This window comes from Hippocampus zosterae, chromosome 20 (assembly GCF_025434085.1).
Source record: "Hippocampus zosterae strain Florida chromosome 20, ASM2543408v3, whole genome shotgun sequence".
NCBI classification, from domain to species: domain Eukaryota; kingdom Metazoa; phylum Chordata; class Actinopteri; order Syngnathiformes; family Syngnathidae; genus Hippocampus; species Hippocampus zosterae.
Genome location: NC_067470.1, coordinates 8,413,812 through 8,431,446, shown reverse-complemented (window position 1 = coordinate 8,431,446; position 17,635 = coordinate 8,413,812). Strand labels below are relative to the sequence as shown.

The window sequence follows — 17,635 nt, the reverse complement described above, 5'->3', positions numbered from 1 at the left end:
GGACCTTTCAGCTGTTCGGAAGTTGGGGGGCTCGGCAGTGTTGGGGGGGGGGGGGTGGGATGGAGCACATTAGTCTTCATTGTACTGGTGCATTCCCGCGGTTTGTTCCAGCCTGACTACTTTGTCCCGACCTGGCAGGCACACTTGCCTCACCCGGCCAACGCTTCTCATTCCACCCCCCCCCCGCCCCCCCCCCAAAAAAAATGAACATACTGTATTGTATACATAGTGCAGTTAAAAAAAAAACACTCCCATGTTTAATTCGGTTTTGGCTGTCCCCATCCAGGCTTGCGTTGCATGTTGTTCGCTGTGGATGCTTTTATGCCACATGTTACTTACCTCAACCAGCTCCTGCTGTTCCATGAAAATACAGAACTCCAGTTTTGTTTGTGTGTAAAGTAAAACCCAACTGATGAACAAAGGTTACATTACTAATACATACTGTCTGCAGTAGGGCTGAACGATTAAAAGAAAATAATTGCCGCCCCCACACACCCTAAAAAAATTGCGATCGTGATTTAATGTGAATTATTATCGAAATCCACTTAGGAAATGCAAGCAAAGAAAAAAATTGAAAGATTGGAATGGCCAGCAAAGTGTCTTTAACCAGACAATACACCAGACCCATGACTGCCCCCCCCCCCAAAAAAAATCTCAGTGGTAGAAGGGCATAAAAAGCACATTATATTATATTTTTTGGGCAATTTCTCCATATCCGCATGAATATGAACAGAATGTCAAATTCTGGATTATAAATACCGAGACACTTGAAAACCACTCAGAAGCATATTTTATTGACCTAGATCGGATAAGCATGTTGGCCTGATGGTTTGGTCAAGACCTCGACCCGCTCCAGTTATTATTTGCTTCATGGAGCGATGAGCCAACTCCTGACATTTCTCAAAGTTAGGCTGCGGCGGCCGCTCTTCAAAATAACAACAGACCATTTTATCTTATCTAGTCCAGACAACAACAAACAACATGGCAATAAAAGACCAACAAATAATGTCCAAACATAATTTTGCCCCAGCGCCCCCTTGTTTTTTTTCTTATAGAAATATAATCAAATAGACAGAAAAATAAATGCGCAAACTTACATTTGGCCTTCCCACGGCTTGCAGAGGATGTGAATGATGGAACTTAGTGTGGCATGTGTGACTTGTGGAATAGTCCAAAATTTCAGTTGGAGGGACATGTTTAAACTGTGAATTTGTAATTTTAAATTACTTTGTGTGTGTGGGGGTGGGTGTGTGTGTGCATGTGTGTGTGTGTGTGTGTGTGGGTGTGTTTTTCACATGTAGAAGGGCTTCAATGTATTTAATAGTTAAATGGTTTTTCCATGGTTCATTTTATTTATTTTTTAATGTTCCAAGCTTGTTTTGATATAGATAATAATAATAATAATAATAATAATAATAAGATAATACTAATAATTTGTCCCTCAAAATGTTAACACCCCATTAGGAAAAAAAATAGCAAGAGTTTGAAATGCATTTTATGTAATTTTTTAAAAGTGGCAATTATCATATAATTGGAAAGTGCACCTTTTCTTCCCATGCTCAAGCACATTATTGAATACAATCGTGAGGCAAGTGCACCAACCTTGAACTTTGGACTGTGCCTGGCGGAGTGACAATTGGTGGCATGCTCAGACCATGTCCGACCGTGGCCAGAGTCAACAGCTGGTCTAGCACGATATATTTTATTTATAAATATGCCAAGAGCGGGCGTCAAAAGATGATATTTTTGAAATCATTCCGAGGAGCATGCCTCATTTGAATGAAATGACTGGAGCGACGTTGGTTGGCCGTTACTGAAGTTGGCTGTGACCACTCCCACTGCGGCGCAGCCCTTCTTCTTGCAGGTCCGCCGTAGCACGACAAAGGACAGTACAGGGTTTCTGTTGGGATTAAATTTGGTCTTGACAAAGCACACAAAAATGCAATTATCTACATATTTCCTTTACTTAACAAACTTGGAACACAAACACTTTTGCAAGCTTTTTTTTTGTTCAATAAAAAAAGCCTTATTTTTTTCCCCTCTTCCTCTTGGAGAGAGCACATGGATATAAGGAAGGAATTGTCCAGTGATTACAAACTTTTACACACGCTCAGAAAAAAAAACCCCAAACCAACTCTGTACAGGATTGTCTCAGTAAATAAAGTTTTTTGTCATTTTTCTTAAATTATTAGAAAAGCCCGGAGAGTCCTCAGGAACGTGTTTATTTTTTTCTTTTTTCTTTGTATTTTTTTTGGCCTTCTTACGGAGTTCATAAATAAGAAGCGCTAGCGTGGAGGTGATAGGGACGAAAAAACCGGGAAAGCCTCACAGGCTGTGAACCCCCCCCAACCAAGTCCAGGCAGTCCATTTTCACAGTAAGCACGGCTGTAAAATTCACCTCTCGGGACGAAGACGACAACAAACAAAGAAACAAACAAAAAAAAAAGTTTTAAGACAAAGTGTGACCGGATGTCAGCACATTTGACCGTCCTCCTCTTCTCTTGGAAGATGAGACAGCACACATAGCACAAGGGGCCGATTGTGTTGGGTTTCCTCCCCCCTCCCAAGTGTGATCTGGAAAAGGCAGAAGCCAAAACCAGGTAGATGTTGCTACAGGTACTCCAGGTCCAGAGCGTGATGGAGGGCCATGAGGTCCGAGTGGCTGGAAATCCTCCAAAAAGGCATGTTGTGCTGCAAGGGGAACGACAAGCCACGGGTCACTCACTGAAACACATCAACATGGATAAAAAAAAAGTACAGAAAATACCCAACGCCACACCGGTGTAACAACTTGACTCGATATTGGATTACCATTTCTCAAAAAAGATGGACAAAAAAAAAAATTGCCGCGACCACAATTTATCAGGAAGTCGGCCATTTTGGTTCAAAACTGGCCGTTTTGTGGGCTCACACCAGTTTTCAACGATCAACCCAAAATTGGCCCGAATGAAACTCTTCGCAAGCAGGTGTCCGAATCCGAAATTGAGAGTCCACAATTCTGCCATGAAAACCAAAATATGGTAATTGATGACTTAGTCGCGTAGATGTAGCTTTTACACCACTAACCGCCCCCCCCCCCCCCCACCCTCTGCAAAGGGCCGCGGGCTGTTCCCAAGGCGAGTGAGGACGCAGCAGGAGGGGAAACCCGAGTCACGGGAGAATTGAAAGGAACTCCTCACAGGTGGAGTAACGAGCTCCTCCATTGTCCCACCCGACCCCCCCTTGGACTTTATCAGCAGTAGAACCTCTCCAAGGTTCCGCTTAGGAGGACCTGCAGTGACCCTTAAAAAGCTCTCAAGCTTTTTTGTTTTGTAAATTGTCTTGGCTTTTCAAGTTGAAAAGTATGGAGATGCTATCTGGGCCCTATTCGCTCGGGCCAGTAGTATTCACTTTTTTTGGTTTGTTTGTCTTCCACCCCCCCCCCCCCCCTCCTAGCCAAAAGTGCTTTTCTCACGATGCTGGTGAGGCCAGAGAGGACGTCTGTAAACATATAGCAGCATAAAAACATTACTTCACACATATTACGCACCTTTCCGTACAATACATGGCATGAAAGAAATAGCTTATCACTTATGAATCCCCCCCCCCCCCCCCCCCTCTGGTAAACACACCGCAGCAGGAAGCAGTCGACTTAAAGAAGCGGGGGAGCTTTTTCCATCCCGTGCCGACACAGCCAATATCCTCCCCTGATTGAAGGTTCCTTTATGTAGGCCTTCAACATGGCTGAAAGGGATGGTCTAGCATTACACCCCTTCACACAGTTGAGGGCACTGAGCAGGAATATATAATTATGATGCATCGACCCCTCCCCCTCTAACCCCCCCCCACCCCCCACCCCCCGACCGCCCTAAACCTGATATGTTGGAGGAAAGAGCTCAGATTAAACACCAAAGACTTTCTCTCTTCGACTCAGATACCAAATGCTGAGATGTCATGAGGTGGTGGAGGATATTTGCTTCTCCGTTTTCAAGAGGAGATGACGGGGGCGGGGTTAAAACAGTTTGCAATTTTTCATGACGGTTCGTTTTTATTTTGTTATGACTTTTTAAAAAAAATTTAGTTTCGATTCGTATTGAGAGCAGGTTTGTTAGTCCTTATTTGCCTTTGTTTTCGTTTAATTTTACTATTCGTTTTTTTTAAGAGTATTCCCCAAGGGCAAGTTAAAAAAAAAAGGGTCACTAAGTATTTTGAAACATTGTCTCAAGTGCTGAGGATGTAACCAAAAACTAAAAGTAGTGGTTCATAAGATTAAGATATCCTTTATTTGTCCCGCAATGGGGAAATTTACAATACAACACCAAATTAATTTTTTTTCCCCACGACTTGAAAGTTTTGGAAGACCAACTGGAAATAACTGAAGTACAGATCAGTCATGGCGGCTGCATGCGGGCCACATGACCCACCCCGTCCCGCAGCGTGGCCCTCGAATTATTTTTAGAAATTAAAGATGTTCGCAGTTTTCACCACTAGATGGCAGACATTGTTTCAAACACCTCCAAGACTGTACACCTCCATCAGAAAAGAAGAGAGCAGGTCCGGCAAGAAGTGCGGACAAAATTCGGTCAAGAAAATGGCGACTTTCATGTTAAAGAGGAATCAGATTGAGGGTTCACAAAAACGTGAAGATATTCGACGCTTTGCTTCAAAGCCTTTCACACCCAGTCCGCCTCCTTCCCGATCTTTGGATCTTTTACCTTTTTCGAGCCTTGTTCCTCTTCCACGCCGTCCCCGACGACAATGTAAACAACTTTCCTGCCGAACCTCTGGACGACTCTCTCGAAGCAGCTCTCTTTACCTGTGTGGGAAGAATCAAAAGATGAAAGGATGAGCGGCGCCCCGAGAGAGTCACGGGAACGTAAGATTTCTTTCAAGAAGCCCTCAAAACGACACACAGGGGATGATGTTTATTTTGCATTGGAAACAGGATTGCCGGAAGAGTGGGGGGCTGTTTTTTTTTTTTTTTTTGCTCGAGCTGTGGAATGATATAAATGTCTCGAAGTGGTTTCATATGCAGAGAGAGGCCCCCGCTCAGAGAAAATAATCCCCGGGTTGATGAGGCCTATTCCTTCACATGGTGAATATCAATCCTATCTGTTGGACTGGATCTCCCCGGACTCGTCACTTGGTAGCACGTGTTCCCAAAAGAACCCCTCAAACCGCCAAACAAATTACTCGTCCTTTGAAGACAAAAGACGCACGATGCTGTCACCTAGTGGCAGTTTACAGAAATGCCATGTCTTGTCATTCACCGTGGCGCTTCACTCAATCGGCTGACTGAAAAATCATCTTTCTCTGTTCAAAGTATGCCATTAATCTGTTCCAGGCTCTCTCTCTCACCCCACAAACCTCAACACTAAATATTATTGTGTTTATAAAGAGGAAAATATAACTATGTTTTTATTGTTATTTATAAAAACGTACAGTGATGGCATAATTAAACAGAATGCGAAGAATGAAGTCGTACTCCATGGCTTTAAATTCATTGGACATTGTGCAGCTCCTTCTGATATACTCGCCTTGGCCACCTAGTGGCTGTAAATCCAGATACACAACAGTCAGGAAGTCACGACGCATCAGTAATGCTCGGTAATGTCAAGCTTTTTTTGTTTTTTGCAGAGGATAAAGAATAGTAGCAAACTGTGTAGCGACATGACTCTTAAAATGGTCCCTAAAATGAGCAAAACGGAGCAAGAATTTTGAAAATCTGACGATGAGTTTTTCTGGGTCAGGGAAAAAAAGCCTTTTAGGGGAACATTTTTGCGTCGAAATTTGGTCAAAAAGGCCTTCGAAATTAAAATAAAGTAAAGCAGTACAACTTGATGACATGTCAACATATGCCTTCAACTTTTTTGTTTTGTCTGCTACTTGGGGAATAATATCCACCAATAAGCTGGTACGGTCTCTACTTATCACCCGATTTACCTTTTTCCATTTATGTTTTTTGTGGTCCTATCACCGAAAAAGAATGTCAACAAACACGATTTGAAGTTGCATTACAAGCATATAGAGATGTAAACGTCAATCATATCTGTCCACTGAATCTCTTTGTTACCACCAAAACTCTCCTCAAAAATACCCCCCCCCCCCCGCCAAAAAAGAGCAATATTTTACCTATTTTGGTTGCGCTATAAATATTTTCAATCGGAAAGACGATGCCCAGGCCGTAGAGCAGGACCTTCGCAAGGGCAGGGATCAGCTGCGTGGTGGTCACCAGGATGTTCACACAGTTTGACCTGTACATACCCCCCCGCCCCAAAACTGCGGCATTAGAATCCAGATTTCCCGGGAACCAGACCCGCCCCCCTCCCCCCTTTTCCCGCTCTCAGCGGACTTTTACCTTGAGTGGATTAACGTTAGTGCTTTCAGTGCCAGTGTTAACCAGGAGTCCGTCAAGGCTTCAATTTCTGCTCGCAATTGCAACCAGGCTTCTCTCTTGGCCGGCCCCAGGAGACCTGCAAGTGTTCGGGAACATTGTTTGCCTTGGACCGCTTGGAAAAGTACCCAACTAGTGAGGGAGGGGTGTTGGGGTGGGAGGTGGTGGGGGAATACCTCCGACGTTATTTTTGTAAGTGGTGTAGATTTCTTTCACCCGTCTGTAGCGGAAGGCCAACTTTCTCATCCAGTCCACGCCTCCACGCACACCTGTGGCCAGGCAAAGGTTAGCGCTGGTGGCCGCCGCGTGGAAGCCGTCTGCGCCAAAGTTGTACGTGCTGAGGGTTGGACAGAGAAAAACCAAAACGTTGTGGGTCAATGCCTCTCGTGACTTGCGCCACAATTTATTCCCGTAGGAAATAATCGCAAAATGAAGTCAGACGCTTCAGCTGCAAGTGTTTTGCGGATGGGGGGTCTTTGAGCATTTAAACCAGGTGTGTCAAACATACGGCCCGCGGGCCGCCAAGGAGGTTCGATCCGGCCCGCGGGATAATTTAAAAGTGAAAAAAAATGCATGAAAGACACTGAATGAATATTTTAAATAAAATGCAATTCGTGGATTATCCGCTAGGGGGCACACTGTTTTGATCGCAGTAGAGGACTACATTGTTTTGATCGGAGAAGAAAACAGCAGTCTCAGTCTGTCTCTGAGATAGACCCAATGCAGCAAATGATATAAAAGCACCAATCAATGCTTGTTGATGCCAAAACAAAGGAAAGAGATGATATTTTGGTGATTTATAGCACAATATGGCATAATGTTCATGGTTCGGCCCACATGACATCTACCGAGTCCGTATGTGGCCCACAAAGTGAAATGAGTTTGACACCCCTGATTTAAACAGTTCGAACAGTCATACGAGTAAATTAAAGTAAAACTACTCATCCTCGGCAGACGCCTGGCAGGTAGGTATTTTTTTTTAAATTCTTTTTTTAAAAACGTCAATCCAGATGAGTCACCAATTTACCTCAGATCTTGACCGTTGTCATCCGAAGAGACGTCATCGATATGCACCTGGTCGCATTCCTACAAAACATAAAACATAACCTTTCAGTACGCCCCCCACATCTATTTTAAGTGTTTGGATAGGCGTCTTTATTGAAGAAAATTGCCAGGCGCGAGCTTGCGTGCTCGCTGTCATTTTTCACCTCCGTTTAAAAAAAAAAAAAAAAAACTGGCTGGCATTTGGCTGGGCGCCCCGGTGTTGAAAGGCCTCGTCCGAGAGCTTTCTGAATCAGCACATGCCATAATTCTTCCCATGTGCCCTCACCAGCGCCGTCTAAACAAACCCCAACCTCGTCATAGGCAAGAGAGGCAAACGAGAAAAAAAAAAAAGAAGCAGATTCAGCAACACGGGTTTGTACTTGAGCCGCCATCTTTCGCTGCATTGTATATAAATAAAGGCGGCTGTATAAAAAGGGGACCTTGGCTCTAATCGTGCATTTGCGAGCGCACGTGCGCGCTAATACTCTTCTATTTGGCTCTTCTTGGAAAGGTCCCACCATTCTCCAGCTCCGTCTGTCCGTCCGGGGCGAGCGGTAACGCAATCCAGACTGATAACGCAATCCAGACTTTCTGCTAAATGTAACCGACTAGAAAAATTGAACTTGATGCTAACCGCCAATGAAATTATGACCTCTGATTGCTGCCGCGCCACACACCATCACAGGCCCCTGGGCAAGCCGGCCAGCCGGCCGACCGGCCGGCTCAAGGCTTGCCGGAGAGCGGCGGTGAAAGAAAATCTGTTCTTAGTTTTCCATTTATAGGCGAGCGCGAGTGTGAGTGCCCCCCGCCTTCCCCCCATCCACTTATAAAGAGATGTAAGGGAGTGCTAGCGTGAAGCAAAAAATTTCGAGTATGGACGCAATCCCGAAGCTAGGAAATTACCCAGCAGAGTGAAAATGGAGGTGGCAGGTCGTAATCAAGAATCGTGGCTGTAAAAGTATAAAAAAGAAGTCAAATCATGTCGCCTTCATTGTATTGGTATGATGAAGCTCTAACAAGATCATGTCGGGACTCTAGCGCGCCGCATTTCAAGTGAATAAAAGCGGCGCTTTGAGTAGCCATCATTATCGCCTTTGATCACTCCCACAGCAGGGCAGACTTCTTGCAGAATCTGCTGGCCCCGGCGCTCATCTGGTGAAATGACCATCATTGGGTCAAACCAGAGACAGAAACATGCCACGCGCCGCACTGCTCACAAAAACAAGAGTCCCAAAGTGGGTGCTGGAAACTACAAGCATGCAACCATTATCATTGCTGTTCAATGTAATCATGATGATCAAATAAACGCTAAGATAAGACATCATAAGATAAGATAAGATATCCTTTATTCGTCCCACACTCACCACGCTCAACCAATGAGTGACATTGGTGGCAAAAAAATAAAAATAAACGGACCATGAAGACTAAGGCACAGCAACAGGATACGATAACATTAATTTTCCAATGATTCCGCCCACTCGCAGGGACAGAGGCAATCCCAACGCAGACAAACGGTAGGAGACCACCACGCACTGAGTCAGGACCCCAAATGATGGCGGCATCCCGACAGCCCGAAATATATCCAGCCCCCCACTGCGGCACACTCGGATTAAAACTAAATAAAATAAGATGATATAACGGGAAACAGAAATAGCAGTGATTAAAATGAATCAATAAAATGAAATTAAAAAAATTACAAAAGTATATGAAAAGGTTGAAATCAGCAAAACACTCAACTAAAAGGTCTCGAGCCTCCTTTAATTTTTTTGTTTTATTTTTTTTTGCCATGCGTTCCCGTGCGTTTAATATGTAAGCACAGACTCATATTTTTTTTCCTGCAAAAGCCATTAAAAACGGCTCCCTGAATCACCTGTTTGGAGTTAAAATGATTAAAAAATAATAATTTCTCACGTCTGGAAAAAAATCCCTCCAGGTTTTTTTTTTTTTTGGTCAAAGCTTTTTTAATTAAATCCCATCCGGCTGTTAGGACACCCAAACAGCCAGTGGAACTTCCTGGTTCGAAGTCAATGTATGCGAGGCCAAACGCTGACGTTATTGCATTCCTAACGCCGGAGCAGGGTAAGGGTAAGGGGCTTTGGACCGTAAACCCTTTCGATTTTACTGGTTCCCCTCTGAACAAATTTTTCATCTCCCTGGATTTGCGCAGAGAAAGGGGAAGGGGAGCGCGAGGTGAGGAGAAACTCAAACCAGCTGTTCTTTTAACAGAATTAAAATCTTGACCCACTCCACCCCCACCTCCGTCTCCAAGCCCCCGCTCTAATGCAGCCATTCTCTCGCCAAGGTCTCCTTCCCCTGGATCCAAAGAGGAAAAGACTTTGACCCCGTGGCCCTTTTACCTTCCCTCTTTGAGGCTCCCAAACACCGATAGCGGGTCGAAAGCCGAAAGTGACCTCACATGGAGGCCTCACGGTCCACAAGATGGAGCTTTTAGCTACCGACTTCACTCCTTTTGAGAAACTCACCTAGCAGTTTGCTGTGATGCAGCGTTATACTCGAGTGCGGACTTTGCGAATGAATAAATAAATTAATAAAACTGCTGGAACGGAAAGTGCAGGTGGTGGTATGCATGGTGAGCCAGGAGACAAGATAGGGTTGGCTCTTGCCAATGAGTTGGGGGTCTGCCTTCAGATATCATTTCTCTCTCTCTATACACACAGTGGTACCTTTACTTACTGAATTGGTTCTGCAATAAATTTCTTAACTCGAAAATTTGTAAGTAGAGACGCGTTTTCCATGTAAATGCCCTAATCCGTTCCAAGCCCCCCCAAAATTCAGACATAAATGCTCTCTGAAGCATAAAATTGCAACAAAATATGTAACAAACACATGTTACAATATGATTATTGTACAATAAATTAATAAATAATAACAAATAAATAATATGATGGTCATTTCACTTTTAACTGCCCGACTGGTGAACAATTTTTCTGAGTGATTCACATTTAGGTAAAACTATCGGAACGCCTCATGGCCCGAGGGGTGAATGACGAGGACGCTGCATCGACACATATCCATCTATCTACACACAGACGCATAAAGTAGAGGTCCCTCTTAGTCAATGGGATGCCAGGATGATGCTTGGTAGTAGCCAATGGCAGAGCAGCTATGAGTATATTGCGTTCAGGAAACTCGGAGCTGCGAGTTGCAGCACATACTGTATTTTTACCTTTCGTATCTTAAAATTTCTTTCGTAACAAGCGTGTTGAGGCATTTCGTAACTTGAAAATGTTGTATGACGAGACGTTCGTAAGTAGAGGTAGCACTCTATATGTATGTATATATACACTGAAGTATACTTATTTACCAGAGATCGCCATAAAACTTAAATCTTGTATCTAGCTTTGTGTCCTCGCTTTGTTTTCTCGCGGTAGAGGCAGCTTTGCTTGTTTAGAAAAAACTGCAATGACTCCTTGGGTGTTAAGTACCTCATAAAGGCTCCATTTAGAGACCCCCCCCCCCAGTTCCCTTTGCACTGGAATTCCTCAAATGTTCAGTAATTAGCTACGAATGAAGCAGGCCCAATGACCAAACCACTCATCGGGCCAAACCACCTAATCGCAGCTTGTTGGGTTCAGTCTTTTGAGGTTGGATCCGACATGATCTGGAACATGGAGGTCACCCTCGGAGGAACGTCTTCAACATCATGAAAGGTTTACGAAGGGGGAATGATTCGTAGGCTTGGCGGCTTAGGACCGCAACAGAGACATTTATCAACCCGCTTTGACCGAACAAAGAGGAAAGGGCGGTTGGAGGTGGGGGGGGGGGGGGGGCATCTGAAAAACAGTTACAGTTCCCTGCTGGGGCTCACATAAACCTCTGCACCGGACTCCCTGGGAGGACCAGGGGTGGGAGGGGAGGAAGCGAATGGAGGAGCTTGGCCGTGAGTAATGTCATACAGTAACCCCTTACACATACTCATTAGGAGCCACTTCTGAGGGCCTCGTAAACACCGCAGAGCCACGGATGGATGGATGGACGATGCAGGTTCAGGCCCGTTAACTACAGCTGTATGGTCAAAATGGAAAGCGGCCAAAATGGCGGTGCCGGGAAATTTACGGTGCCTGGGTGAAATGGTCAGAACACTGCATGAGGAATAATGCCTCCCTGAATACAAATGAAAGTAGCGCATAAGTCTTTGGGCGTAAGAGACTGACTAGCCTCGACAATTGCGAGGGACTTTCTCAGAAGCGTTTGAACATCTCTTTTCCATCCATCCCGCCCCCCACCCCTTCTCTCTTCCCGCTCACCAAGCAAACAGCGCGCTCTCTCTAAAAGCTACAATCACCGTTAACCGAGACCAGATGTTCCTACTGTACTCTAGAAAGAGACTCTTTTCTGTTCGGTTCATAAGCACCCGCGTGCATATCAAAGTTGTAAGCGGCGATGAACTGAGTGAAATTCTTCGTGACGGAGCATCGTCCATTTGTTGAAAGATTTTGAGATTTTTGAGATTTGGAGGTCGACCTTGAAATGGCAGCTTCGAACCAAAACGGCGCGCTTCTCGTGGCATGGGTTCGTGAAGCTTTTTTGTGGCTCTACATGATATGGGAAAGTCTCCAAAAATGTATATTCGTAAGGGAAGTTGGGAAGAAAAGTATTTGCACAACACAACTGAGTCTTTTTTTTGGGTCACAACGCGAAAATGTACATTTTAACCAGGATGAAGATCCCTGCAATTTTTTTCTGTGAAGCCCCTTAAAATTGTGAACTCAAAGTCCTTGCAATTGAAGTCTCCCATTTAATTAATGTGCGTGTCTAAACTTTGGTAGCAGTCATCCAAAATCTCAAGGCGCAGTTACATTTTGACACCCAGTCCTTGTCTCTGGATATTAGTTCCTGAGGCTTTTTTTGTGGGTCTCCCCATGAAAGACATGTCAACCAAATCCCATCTTACTAAATTAGCCTTGCTTCAGGGCAAAATTTTCGACACCATTTTTTTTCTTTCACAAAATGCCATTCTTGCCAGAAATAACCTCCAACAGTTATTTATCTGAAGAACAATAAAGCCAATGGCTTCCTACTCAATGAACAATTTCACCAGGATAACCATGGCGGTCAAATGTGGTGAATACTAACGACGAGGGAAACGTAGCAAAAAAAGCGGGCGCAAGGGATAAAACACCCACAAAACGCACAGTAATTGAGGACAGGATGCCATTTGGCCATCATTCAACCTCTCCTCCTGTCTGTGGCACGCTGTGTTTTCCCTTGTTTGCTGAAAACTTTTTCAGCTGGGTGGGGGGGAGGAAGCTTTCAGAAGGCTTCTTTGTTCCCCGGCTGTCTGTCATCAAGCAATCAAGCGATGACGGCCCGACTCTTCCTGTATAGCCCGGGAATGGCGACTCGGAGGAGACCAAAGCGAAGGTTAATCACCAATGCGCCAAAATCGCTGAGCCCATATCCCCCCCCCCGCACTCTGGTTTCCTGTCTGCCGTTTTCGAAGAAATGTCGCCGGTTCCGCGGCGTAATGACTTTTGGTTCATCACGTCGCGGACAACAGCCGTCATCGCGGGATTCCTAATGCCGCGTGAGAGAGGCTCATCGGCGGGTTCGCAGGCTCTCGACACCGACACTCTACCGGCAGGGGCTGTCATTCACTGATCCCCGCCGTCTTCCTCCCCTTCTTAGTTCCCACCGCAGGTATAGACCTGGAGGAGGTGAAGGAGGAGGGTAGGGGGGGGGGTCTGTGATTATACCTGGAGGTCAAACACAGGATGTGGGGTAACAAAGGGAGAGTTCTTCCAAGCTACTTCATTCCGAGCCGCGCTTGAACAGTTGCGGAATTCAAACAACGGTGCCAAACAAAAGCAGAGGCGTATGCTGGTTTGACAAATATTCACAGGAGTGAGGGGAAACGTGGCGTGCAAAATTTTTGTGTTCTCGTCAGGTATGATGGTTGAATTGTTTTGTCAGGACCCAAGTCAAACAACGTCGGCAAGCAAAAACAAAAAAAACCCCAAATATCAATTGCGTCTGTGATGACGATGGCAAATTGGATTTCTTGTCAATTATTTTTTTTAAATCAACACCGAAAACTGCTAGCTTAAGGAATTTCGTCACCCCTTGACTGCCCTCTCCATTCATTTCAATATAAGAATTAGTTGGGTCTGATAGCCAAACAGTTTGTCGTTGCTGAAATGAAACGGTGGCAAACAAAATACTGGCATGGTCGTGAAAAATCTTATTTCTTGTCAGGATAAGAAATTAATCGGTTATGATGGTTGAACTATTTGCCATGACTTAATTTAACCAGGGGCGGCCCGGTAGTCCAGTGGTTAGCACGTTGGCTTCACAGTGCAGAGGTACCGGGTTCGATTCCAGCTCCGGCCTCCCTGTGTGGAGCTTGCATGTTCTCCCCGGGCCTGCGTGGGTTTTCTCCGGGTGCTCCGGTTTCCTCCCACATTCCAAAGACATGCGTGGCAGGCTGATTGAACACTCTAAATTGTCCCTAGGTGTGAGTGTGAGTGCGAATGGTTGTTTGTTTCTGTGTGCCCTGCGATTGGCTGGCAACCGATTCAGGGTGTCCCCCGCCTACTGCCCGGAGACAGCTGGGATAGGCTCCAGCACCCCCCGCGACCCTAGTGAGGATCAAGCGGTTAGGAAGATGAATGAATGAATGAATAATTTAACCAATCGTACCAAACAAAAGTGGAGTGAGATGCTTTTTTTTTTTTTTTTACAAACGAGAGCAAGTCGAATCTTGATAGATGGGAAAGATTCAGTGTGGTGTGATTCAGTGGTTTTATAATTCGATTTGGTTGGCGAGGCGATGATGCAATGAGTTTCAAAGAGTTGGAAATAAAAATGATGGAATGATGAACCCTTTCATGTACCAATAATGGGGGTTGTTTTGAAAGCCACGATAGATTCTGGATTTTGTCAGAGTGATAGGAAATTTGCAAAACTGGAAGTCTTCCCAAACAGGACAGACCCCCCCCCCCCCCAGCCCCCCCCAAAAAAGTCACACACATGCGCACAGGTGTCAAGCAAAAGCAAAAACAACATCAAGCTAGCATTCTGGCGAAATTGAGCGCGATTGAACCCGACTACGGCGAGACTTAAAACCAATAGACTGGGTTTCGCGGCAAAGAGACTTTGGAGGCCTGTAGCACAAGCTAAGCGTGCAATTCACAGCATCTCTCATTAACAGGCCCGAGTGCTCGCTTCAACCCGGCGAGCTATAAAAAAGCAGGCAGCTTTCGGTGTCACGGGATTGCTTCCACCGATCCGGAGTGTGGAAGTGGCTTGGGTGGGTTCGGAGCGTGAAGGGGGCATCGGGCCACTAATTGAAAATGTTCCCACCTTGAGAGACCTCACTAGCCAACCCCCCTTTGTGCCGCCCGAGTTTGTCAGAGTTGTTTTCTCACCCGGACAGGGAGGAAGGGGGGCGGGAGACGGCCGGCCCTGTACCCCACAGAGAGGAGAGCGCAAGTGGGGGGGAGCTTGAGATAGAGGCCCCCGGTTCCCACACGCTCGCTGAAGGAGCGTTTCGGAACTATCGTAAACTCACAAGTCTCATTCTTGTGGGGTTTCCTTACTGGCTACGCCGCTCAAAACTGAGGCTCAGGAGACAAAATGGTGGATTTTTATTGTTTCTTGTCCTTGAGTTTAAGCACCGTAAAAAAATAAATGTATGCAGTGGTACCTCTACTTAGGAACGTCGATGATTGCCTCTTGTTACGAAAGAAATTTCAAGATATGAAAGGTATTTTCGAAGGACTGTTAAAAACCGACAAAAGCAAACTTCCATGGATCAGATCCTTACCAAACGCAAAGCAAAAAACACTTCGGAGAAATAACATGAACTAAACAGGGCAAAAAAACAAAACAAAACAAAACGATGATGCAGTTTAAAAGTTAAATGACCATCATTTTTATTCTTTATTCTTTGGGTTTATTTATTACTTTATTGCACAAAAAATGAGAGTTGTGCATAATCCCATTGTAACATGTAGTTGTTACATATTTTAATGCATTTTAATGCTTTAGAAAACATTTATGTCTGAAATATGGGGGGGCTTGGAACGAATTAGGGCATTTACATGGAAAACGTGTCTCTACTTACAAAATTTTCGAGTTAAGAAATTTACCAGTACCACTGTAATGTATTGAAAACAAATTATATAAAATGTTTAAAAGAATGAATGTATGTGTCAAATTAATATGTCAGGAAATACAGTACGAACATTGAGTCAACTGCCACGGCCATATTTCATGTTCTGGCTCGACCGAGGCAGTGTTAAGACTTTGATGGCCCCCTCGCACTCGCACTAAACTCTGCACCTGTGTTCCTGCACAGCCTTCTGGGGTGTCCCTTTATGGCTCCCGACTAAATTAGATGGACCATATGCATTTCTTCACATGCTTAAATACATAACTGCTGCTGCTGCTGCTGCCGGCAGAGGTATTTATAGGCTCACACTCCGTTTTAAGCCGCGGCTATTCGAACCCGGATGACTGTACAGTAAATCAGCGGAGAGGAAGAGCGACTGCTTCGGCATTGCACTTAACATGTGATTCAGCCTGGCTGGCTTTTAGGGGGAGAGATCAATACACCTTTGGCAAAATTTGGCTCCTCTTTGGCCGACCACTGTCAGCGAACAACAGTCCCATATCGAAGAAACAATGGGTCGGACATTAGGCTTAGTTCAGGAAGGGAATTATAACAATATCATCAACTGATAGCACTTTGGTGTTTTAGTTTTTCCCCATTTAAATTACTTGTGGATCTGCATATATCTTTCTCTCCCCACGTTGCGTTCTAGTTACTCAGTATTAGCATGATAACTGTTAGCATGTTAGCACTTCAGAACTCAACCACGGCACAAAATGTGTAATATTCATCAATCCCGTCCAGGGTGGTCTCATGCTAAGGTTAGCATAGCAACAGTTAGGATGTTAGCACTTGATCAATTGTCATTCAAAATAGTGCCCACCCACCTCCAGGGGATGACGTCAAATACTTATCGTCTGCTTTAGCGCATTTTATATACCGTACTCATAAAACTTGTCACGTTCGCGGGTTGCACTCTCGTGCTACATTAGCATGTAACTGATAGCATATTAGTATTGGAGGGCTACATGTAAAATTCTTCACCCTCATCAATCCTGTCCAGGTTGCTCTCTTGAAACATCTTAGCTTGTTTCCCAGTACTCATTTGAAATGCCAGACAACATTGTCATGATAGTATGGCCGACTCATATGTCTACTTTTCTGTCTCTCGCTATGCTAACGTCTCAGCTTCGTCCGAATGGGGCGGCCTCTTCTGAATTGTGCCGAGGAACTGGTCTTCACTTTCTTCAAAATACGAAGAACCTGTTTTAAGGGCATCTACACAGACTGCTCTCGTGCTTTTGGCACATTTGGCACCTCTCCACTGAGGCACGAATTGTTCCGGAATCTACTTTCGGACTCCTGTTAAGGCTGCAAAGTAAAGGCAAGGTATGTTTAAAGCGCTTTTATATAAGCTATGAGTTGTACATGTTTGATGTGTGCTGGGTTTGCGCGTGATCCACGGCTAGCATGCTAAACTTGTCTGAAGGAAAACGAAGGCATTCAAAATGGCATTTTGGAAAGGCATCAAATAATTTAGCCACCCAGAACGACAGACAATCACAATAGCATTGCGGCTCGGCTCGTCTTTTGCATCAAAGCACATGGAAGTGAAATTCACTGCGCGCCGCGCGTTGTGGGAAGCAACGTGTGGCGTAGGTGGACAGCGACACCAAACACACAGCGTGACGCACAGACAGAAGGAGTCGGGCGCAGAAACACTAAAGCTTGACAAATTGCGCCGCTACGGTTGGGGGGGTTGTGTACGACTGACATGTAAAATTCATGGCGTCCCTCGAGGGCTCGGAAAGTAATGCGTCTACGGTATGAGACTGATAACTGAGAAGGAGGCTTCCACGCTATGAAGCAGTTGCTTCTTATGGACGCTGCGGTCACACTTTATAGCTCTCGGAAAACACTAAATCATCAAACAGAAGGCAAAAAAAAAAAGGGAAAAAAAAGAAAAGAAGAGACGCACCTCCAAGTCGTTGAAGAATAAATGCGTGTCGGCCAAATTGAAGATCATTTCTTCCATCCGTAGTCCTAATGATACCGATGACGGCGGATCCTGAAAGAAAACAAACAGAAATCATGATTTTATTTGATTTTTTTTTTTTGTACGTATGTGTCTTTATCTTCTTTTA

General features: G+C 44.9%; 1 protein-coding gene across 12 annotated transcripts in view; it reads right to left on the bottom strand.

Moving 5' to 3' along the window:
• Window positions 1-1,942: 1,942 nt before the first annotated feature.
• Window positions 1,943-17,635, bottom strand: part of eya1 (EYA transcriptional coactivator and phosphatase 1) — a 42,811-nt gene continuing 27,118 nt past the window's right edge. For all 12 annotated transcript variants that reach the window (XM_052053711.1, XM_052053713.1, XM_052053712.1 and 9 more), the window contains 7 exons: window positions 17,470-17,559; window positions 7,401-7,459; window positions 6,550-6,710; window positions 6,338-6,452; window positions 6,112-6,233; window positions 4,695-4,795; window positions 1,943-2,691 (listed from right to left, as the gene is read on the bottom strand). In XM_052053711.1, the coding sequence (XP_051909671.1) occupies window positions 2,611-2,691; window positions 4,695-4,795; window positions 6,112-6,233; window positions 6,338-6,452; window positions 6,550-6,710; window positions 7,401-7,459; window positions 17,470-17,559 (729 nt within the window). In that variant the 3' untranslated portion in view covers window positions 1,943-2,610. The remainder of the gene's footprint in view (window positions 2,692-4,694; window positions 4,796-6,111; window positions 6,234-6,337; window positions 6,453-6,549; window positions 6,711-7,400; window positions 7,460-17,469; window positions 17,560-17,635) is intronic.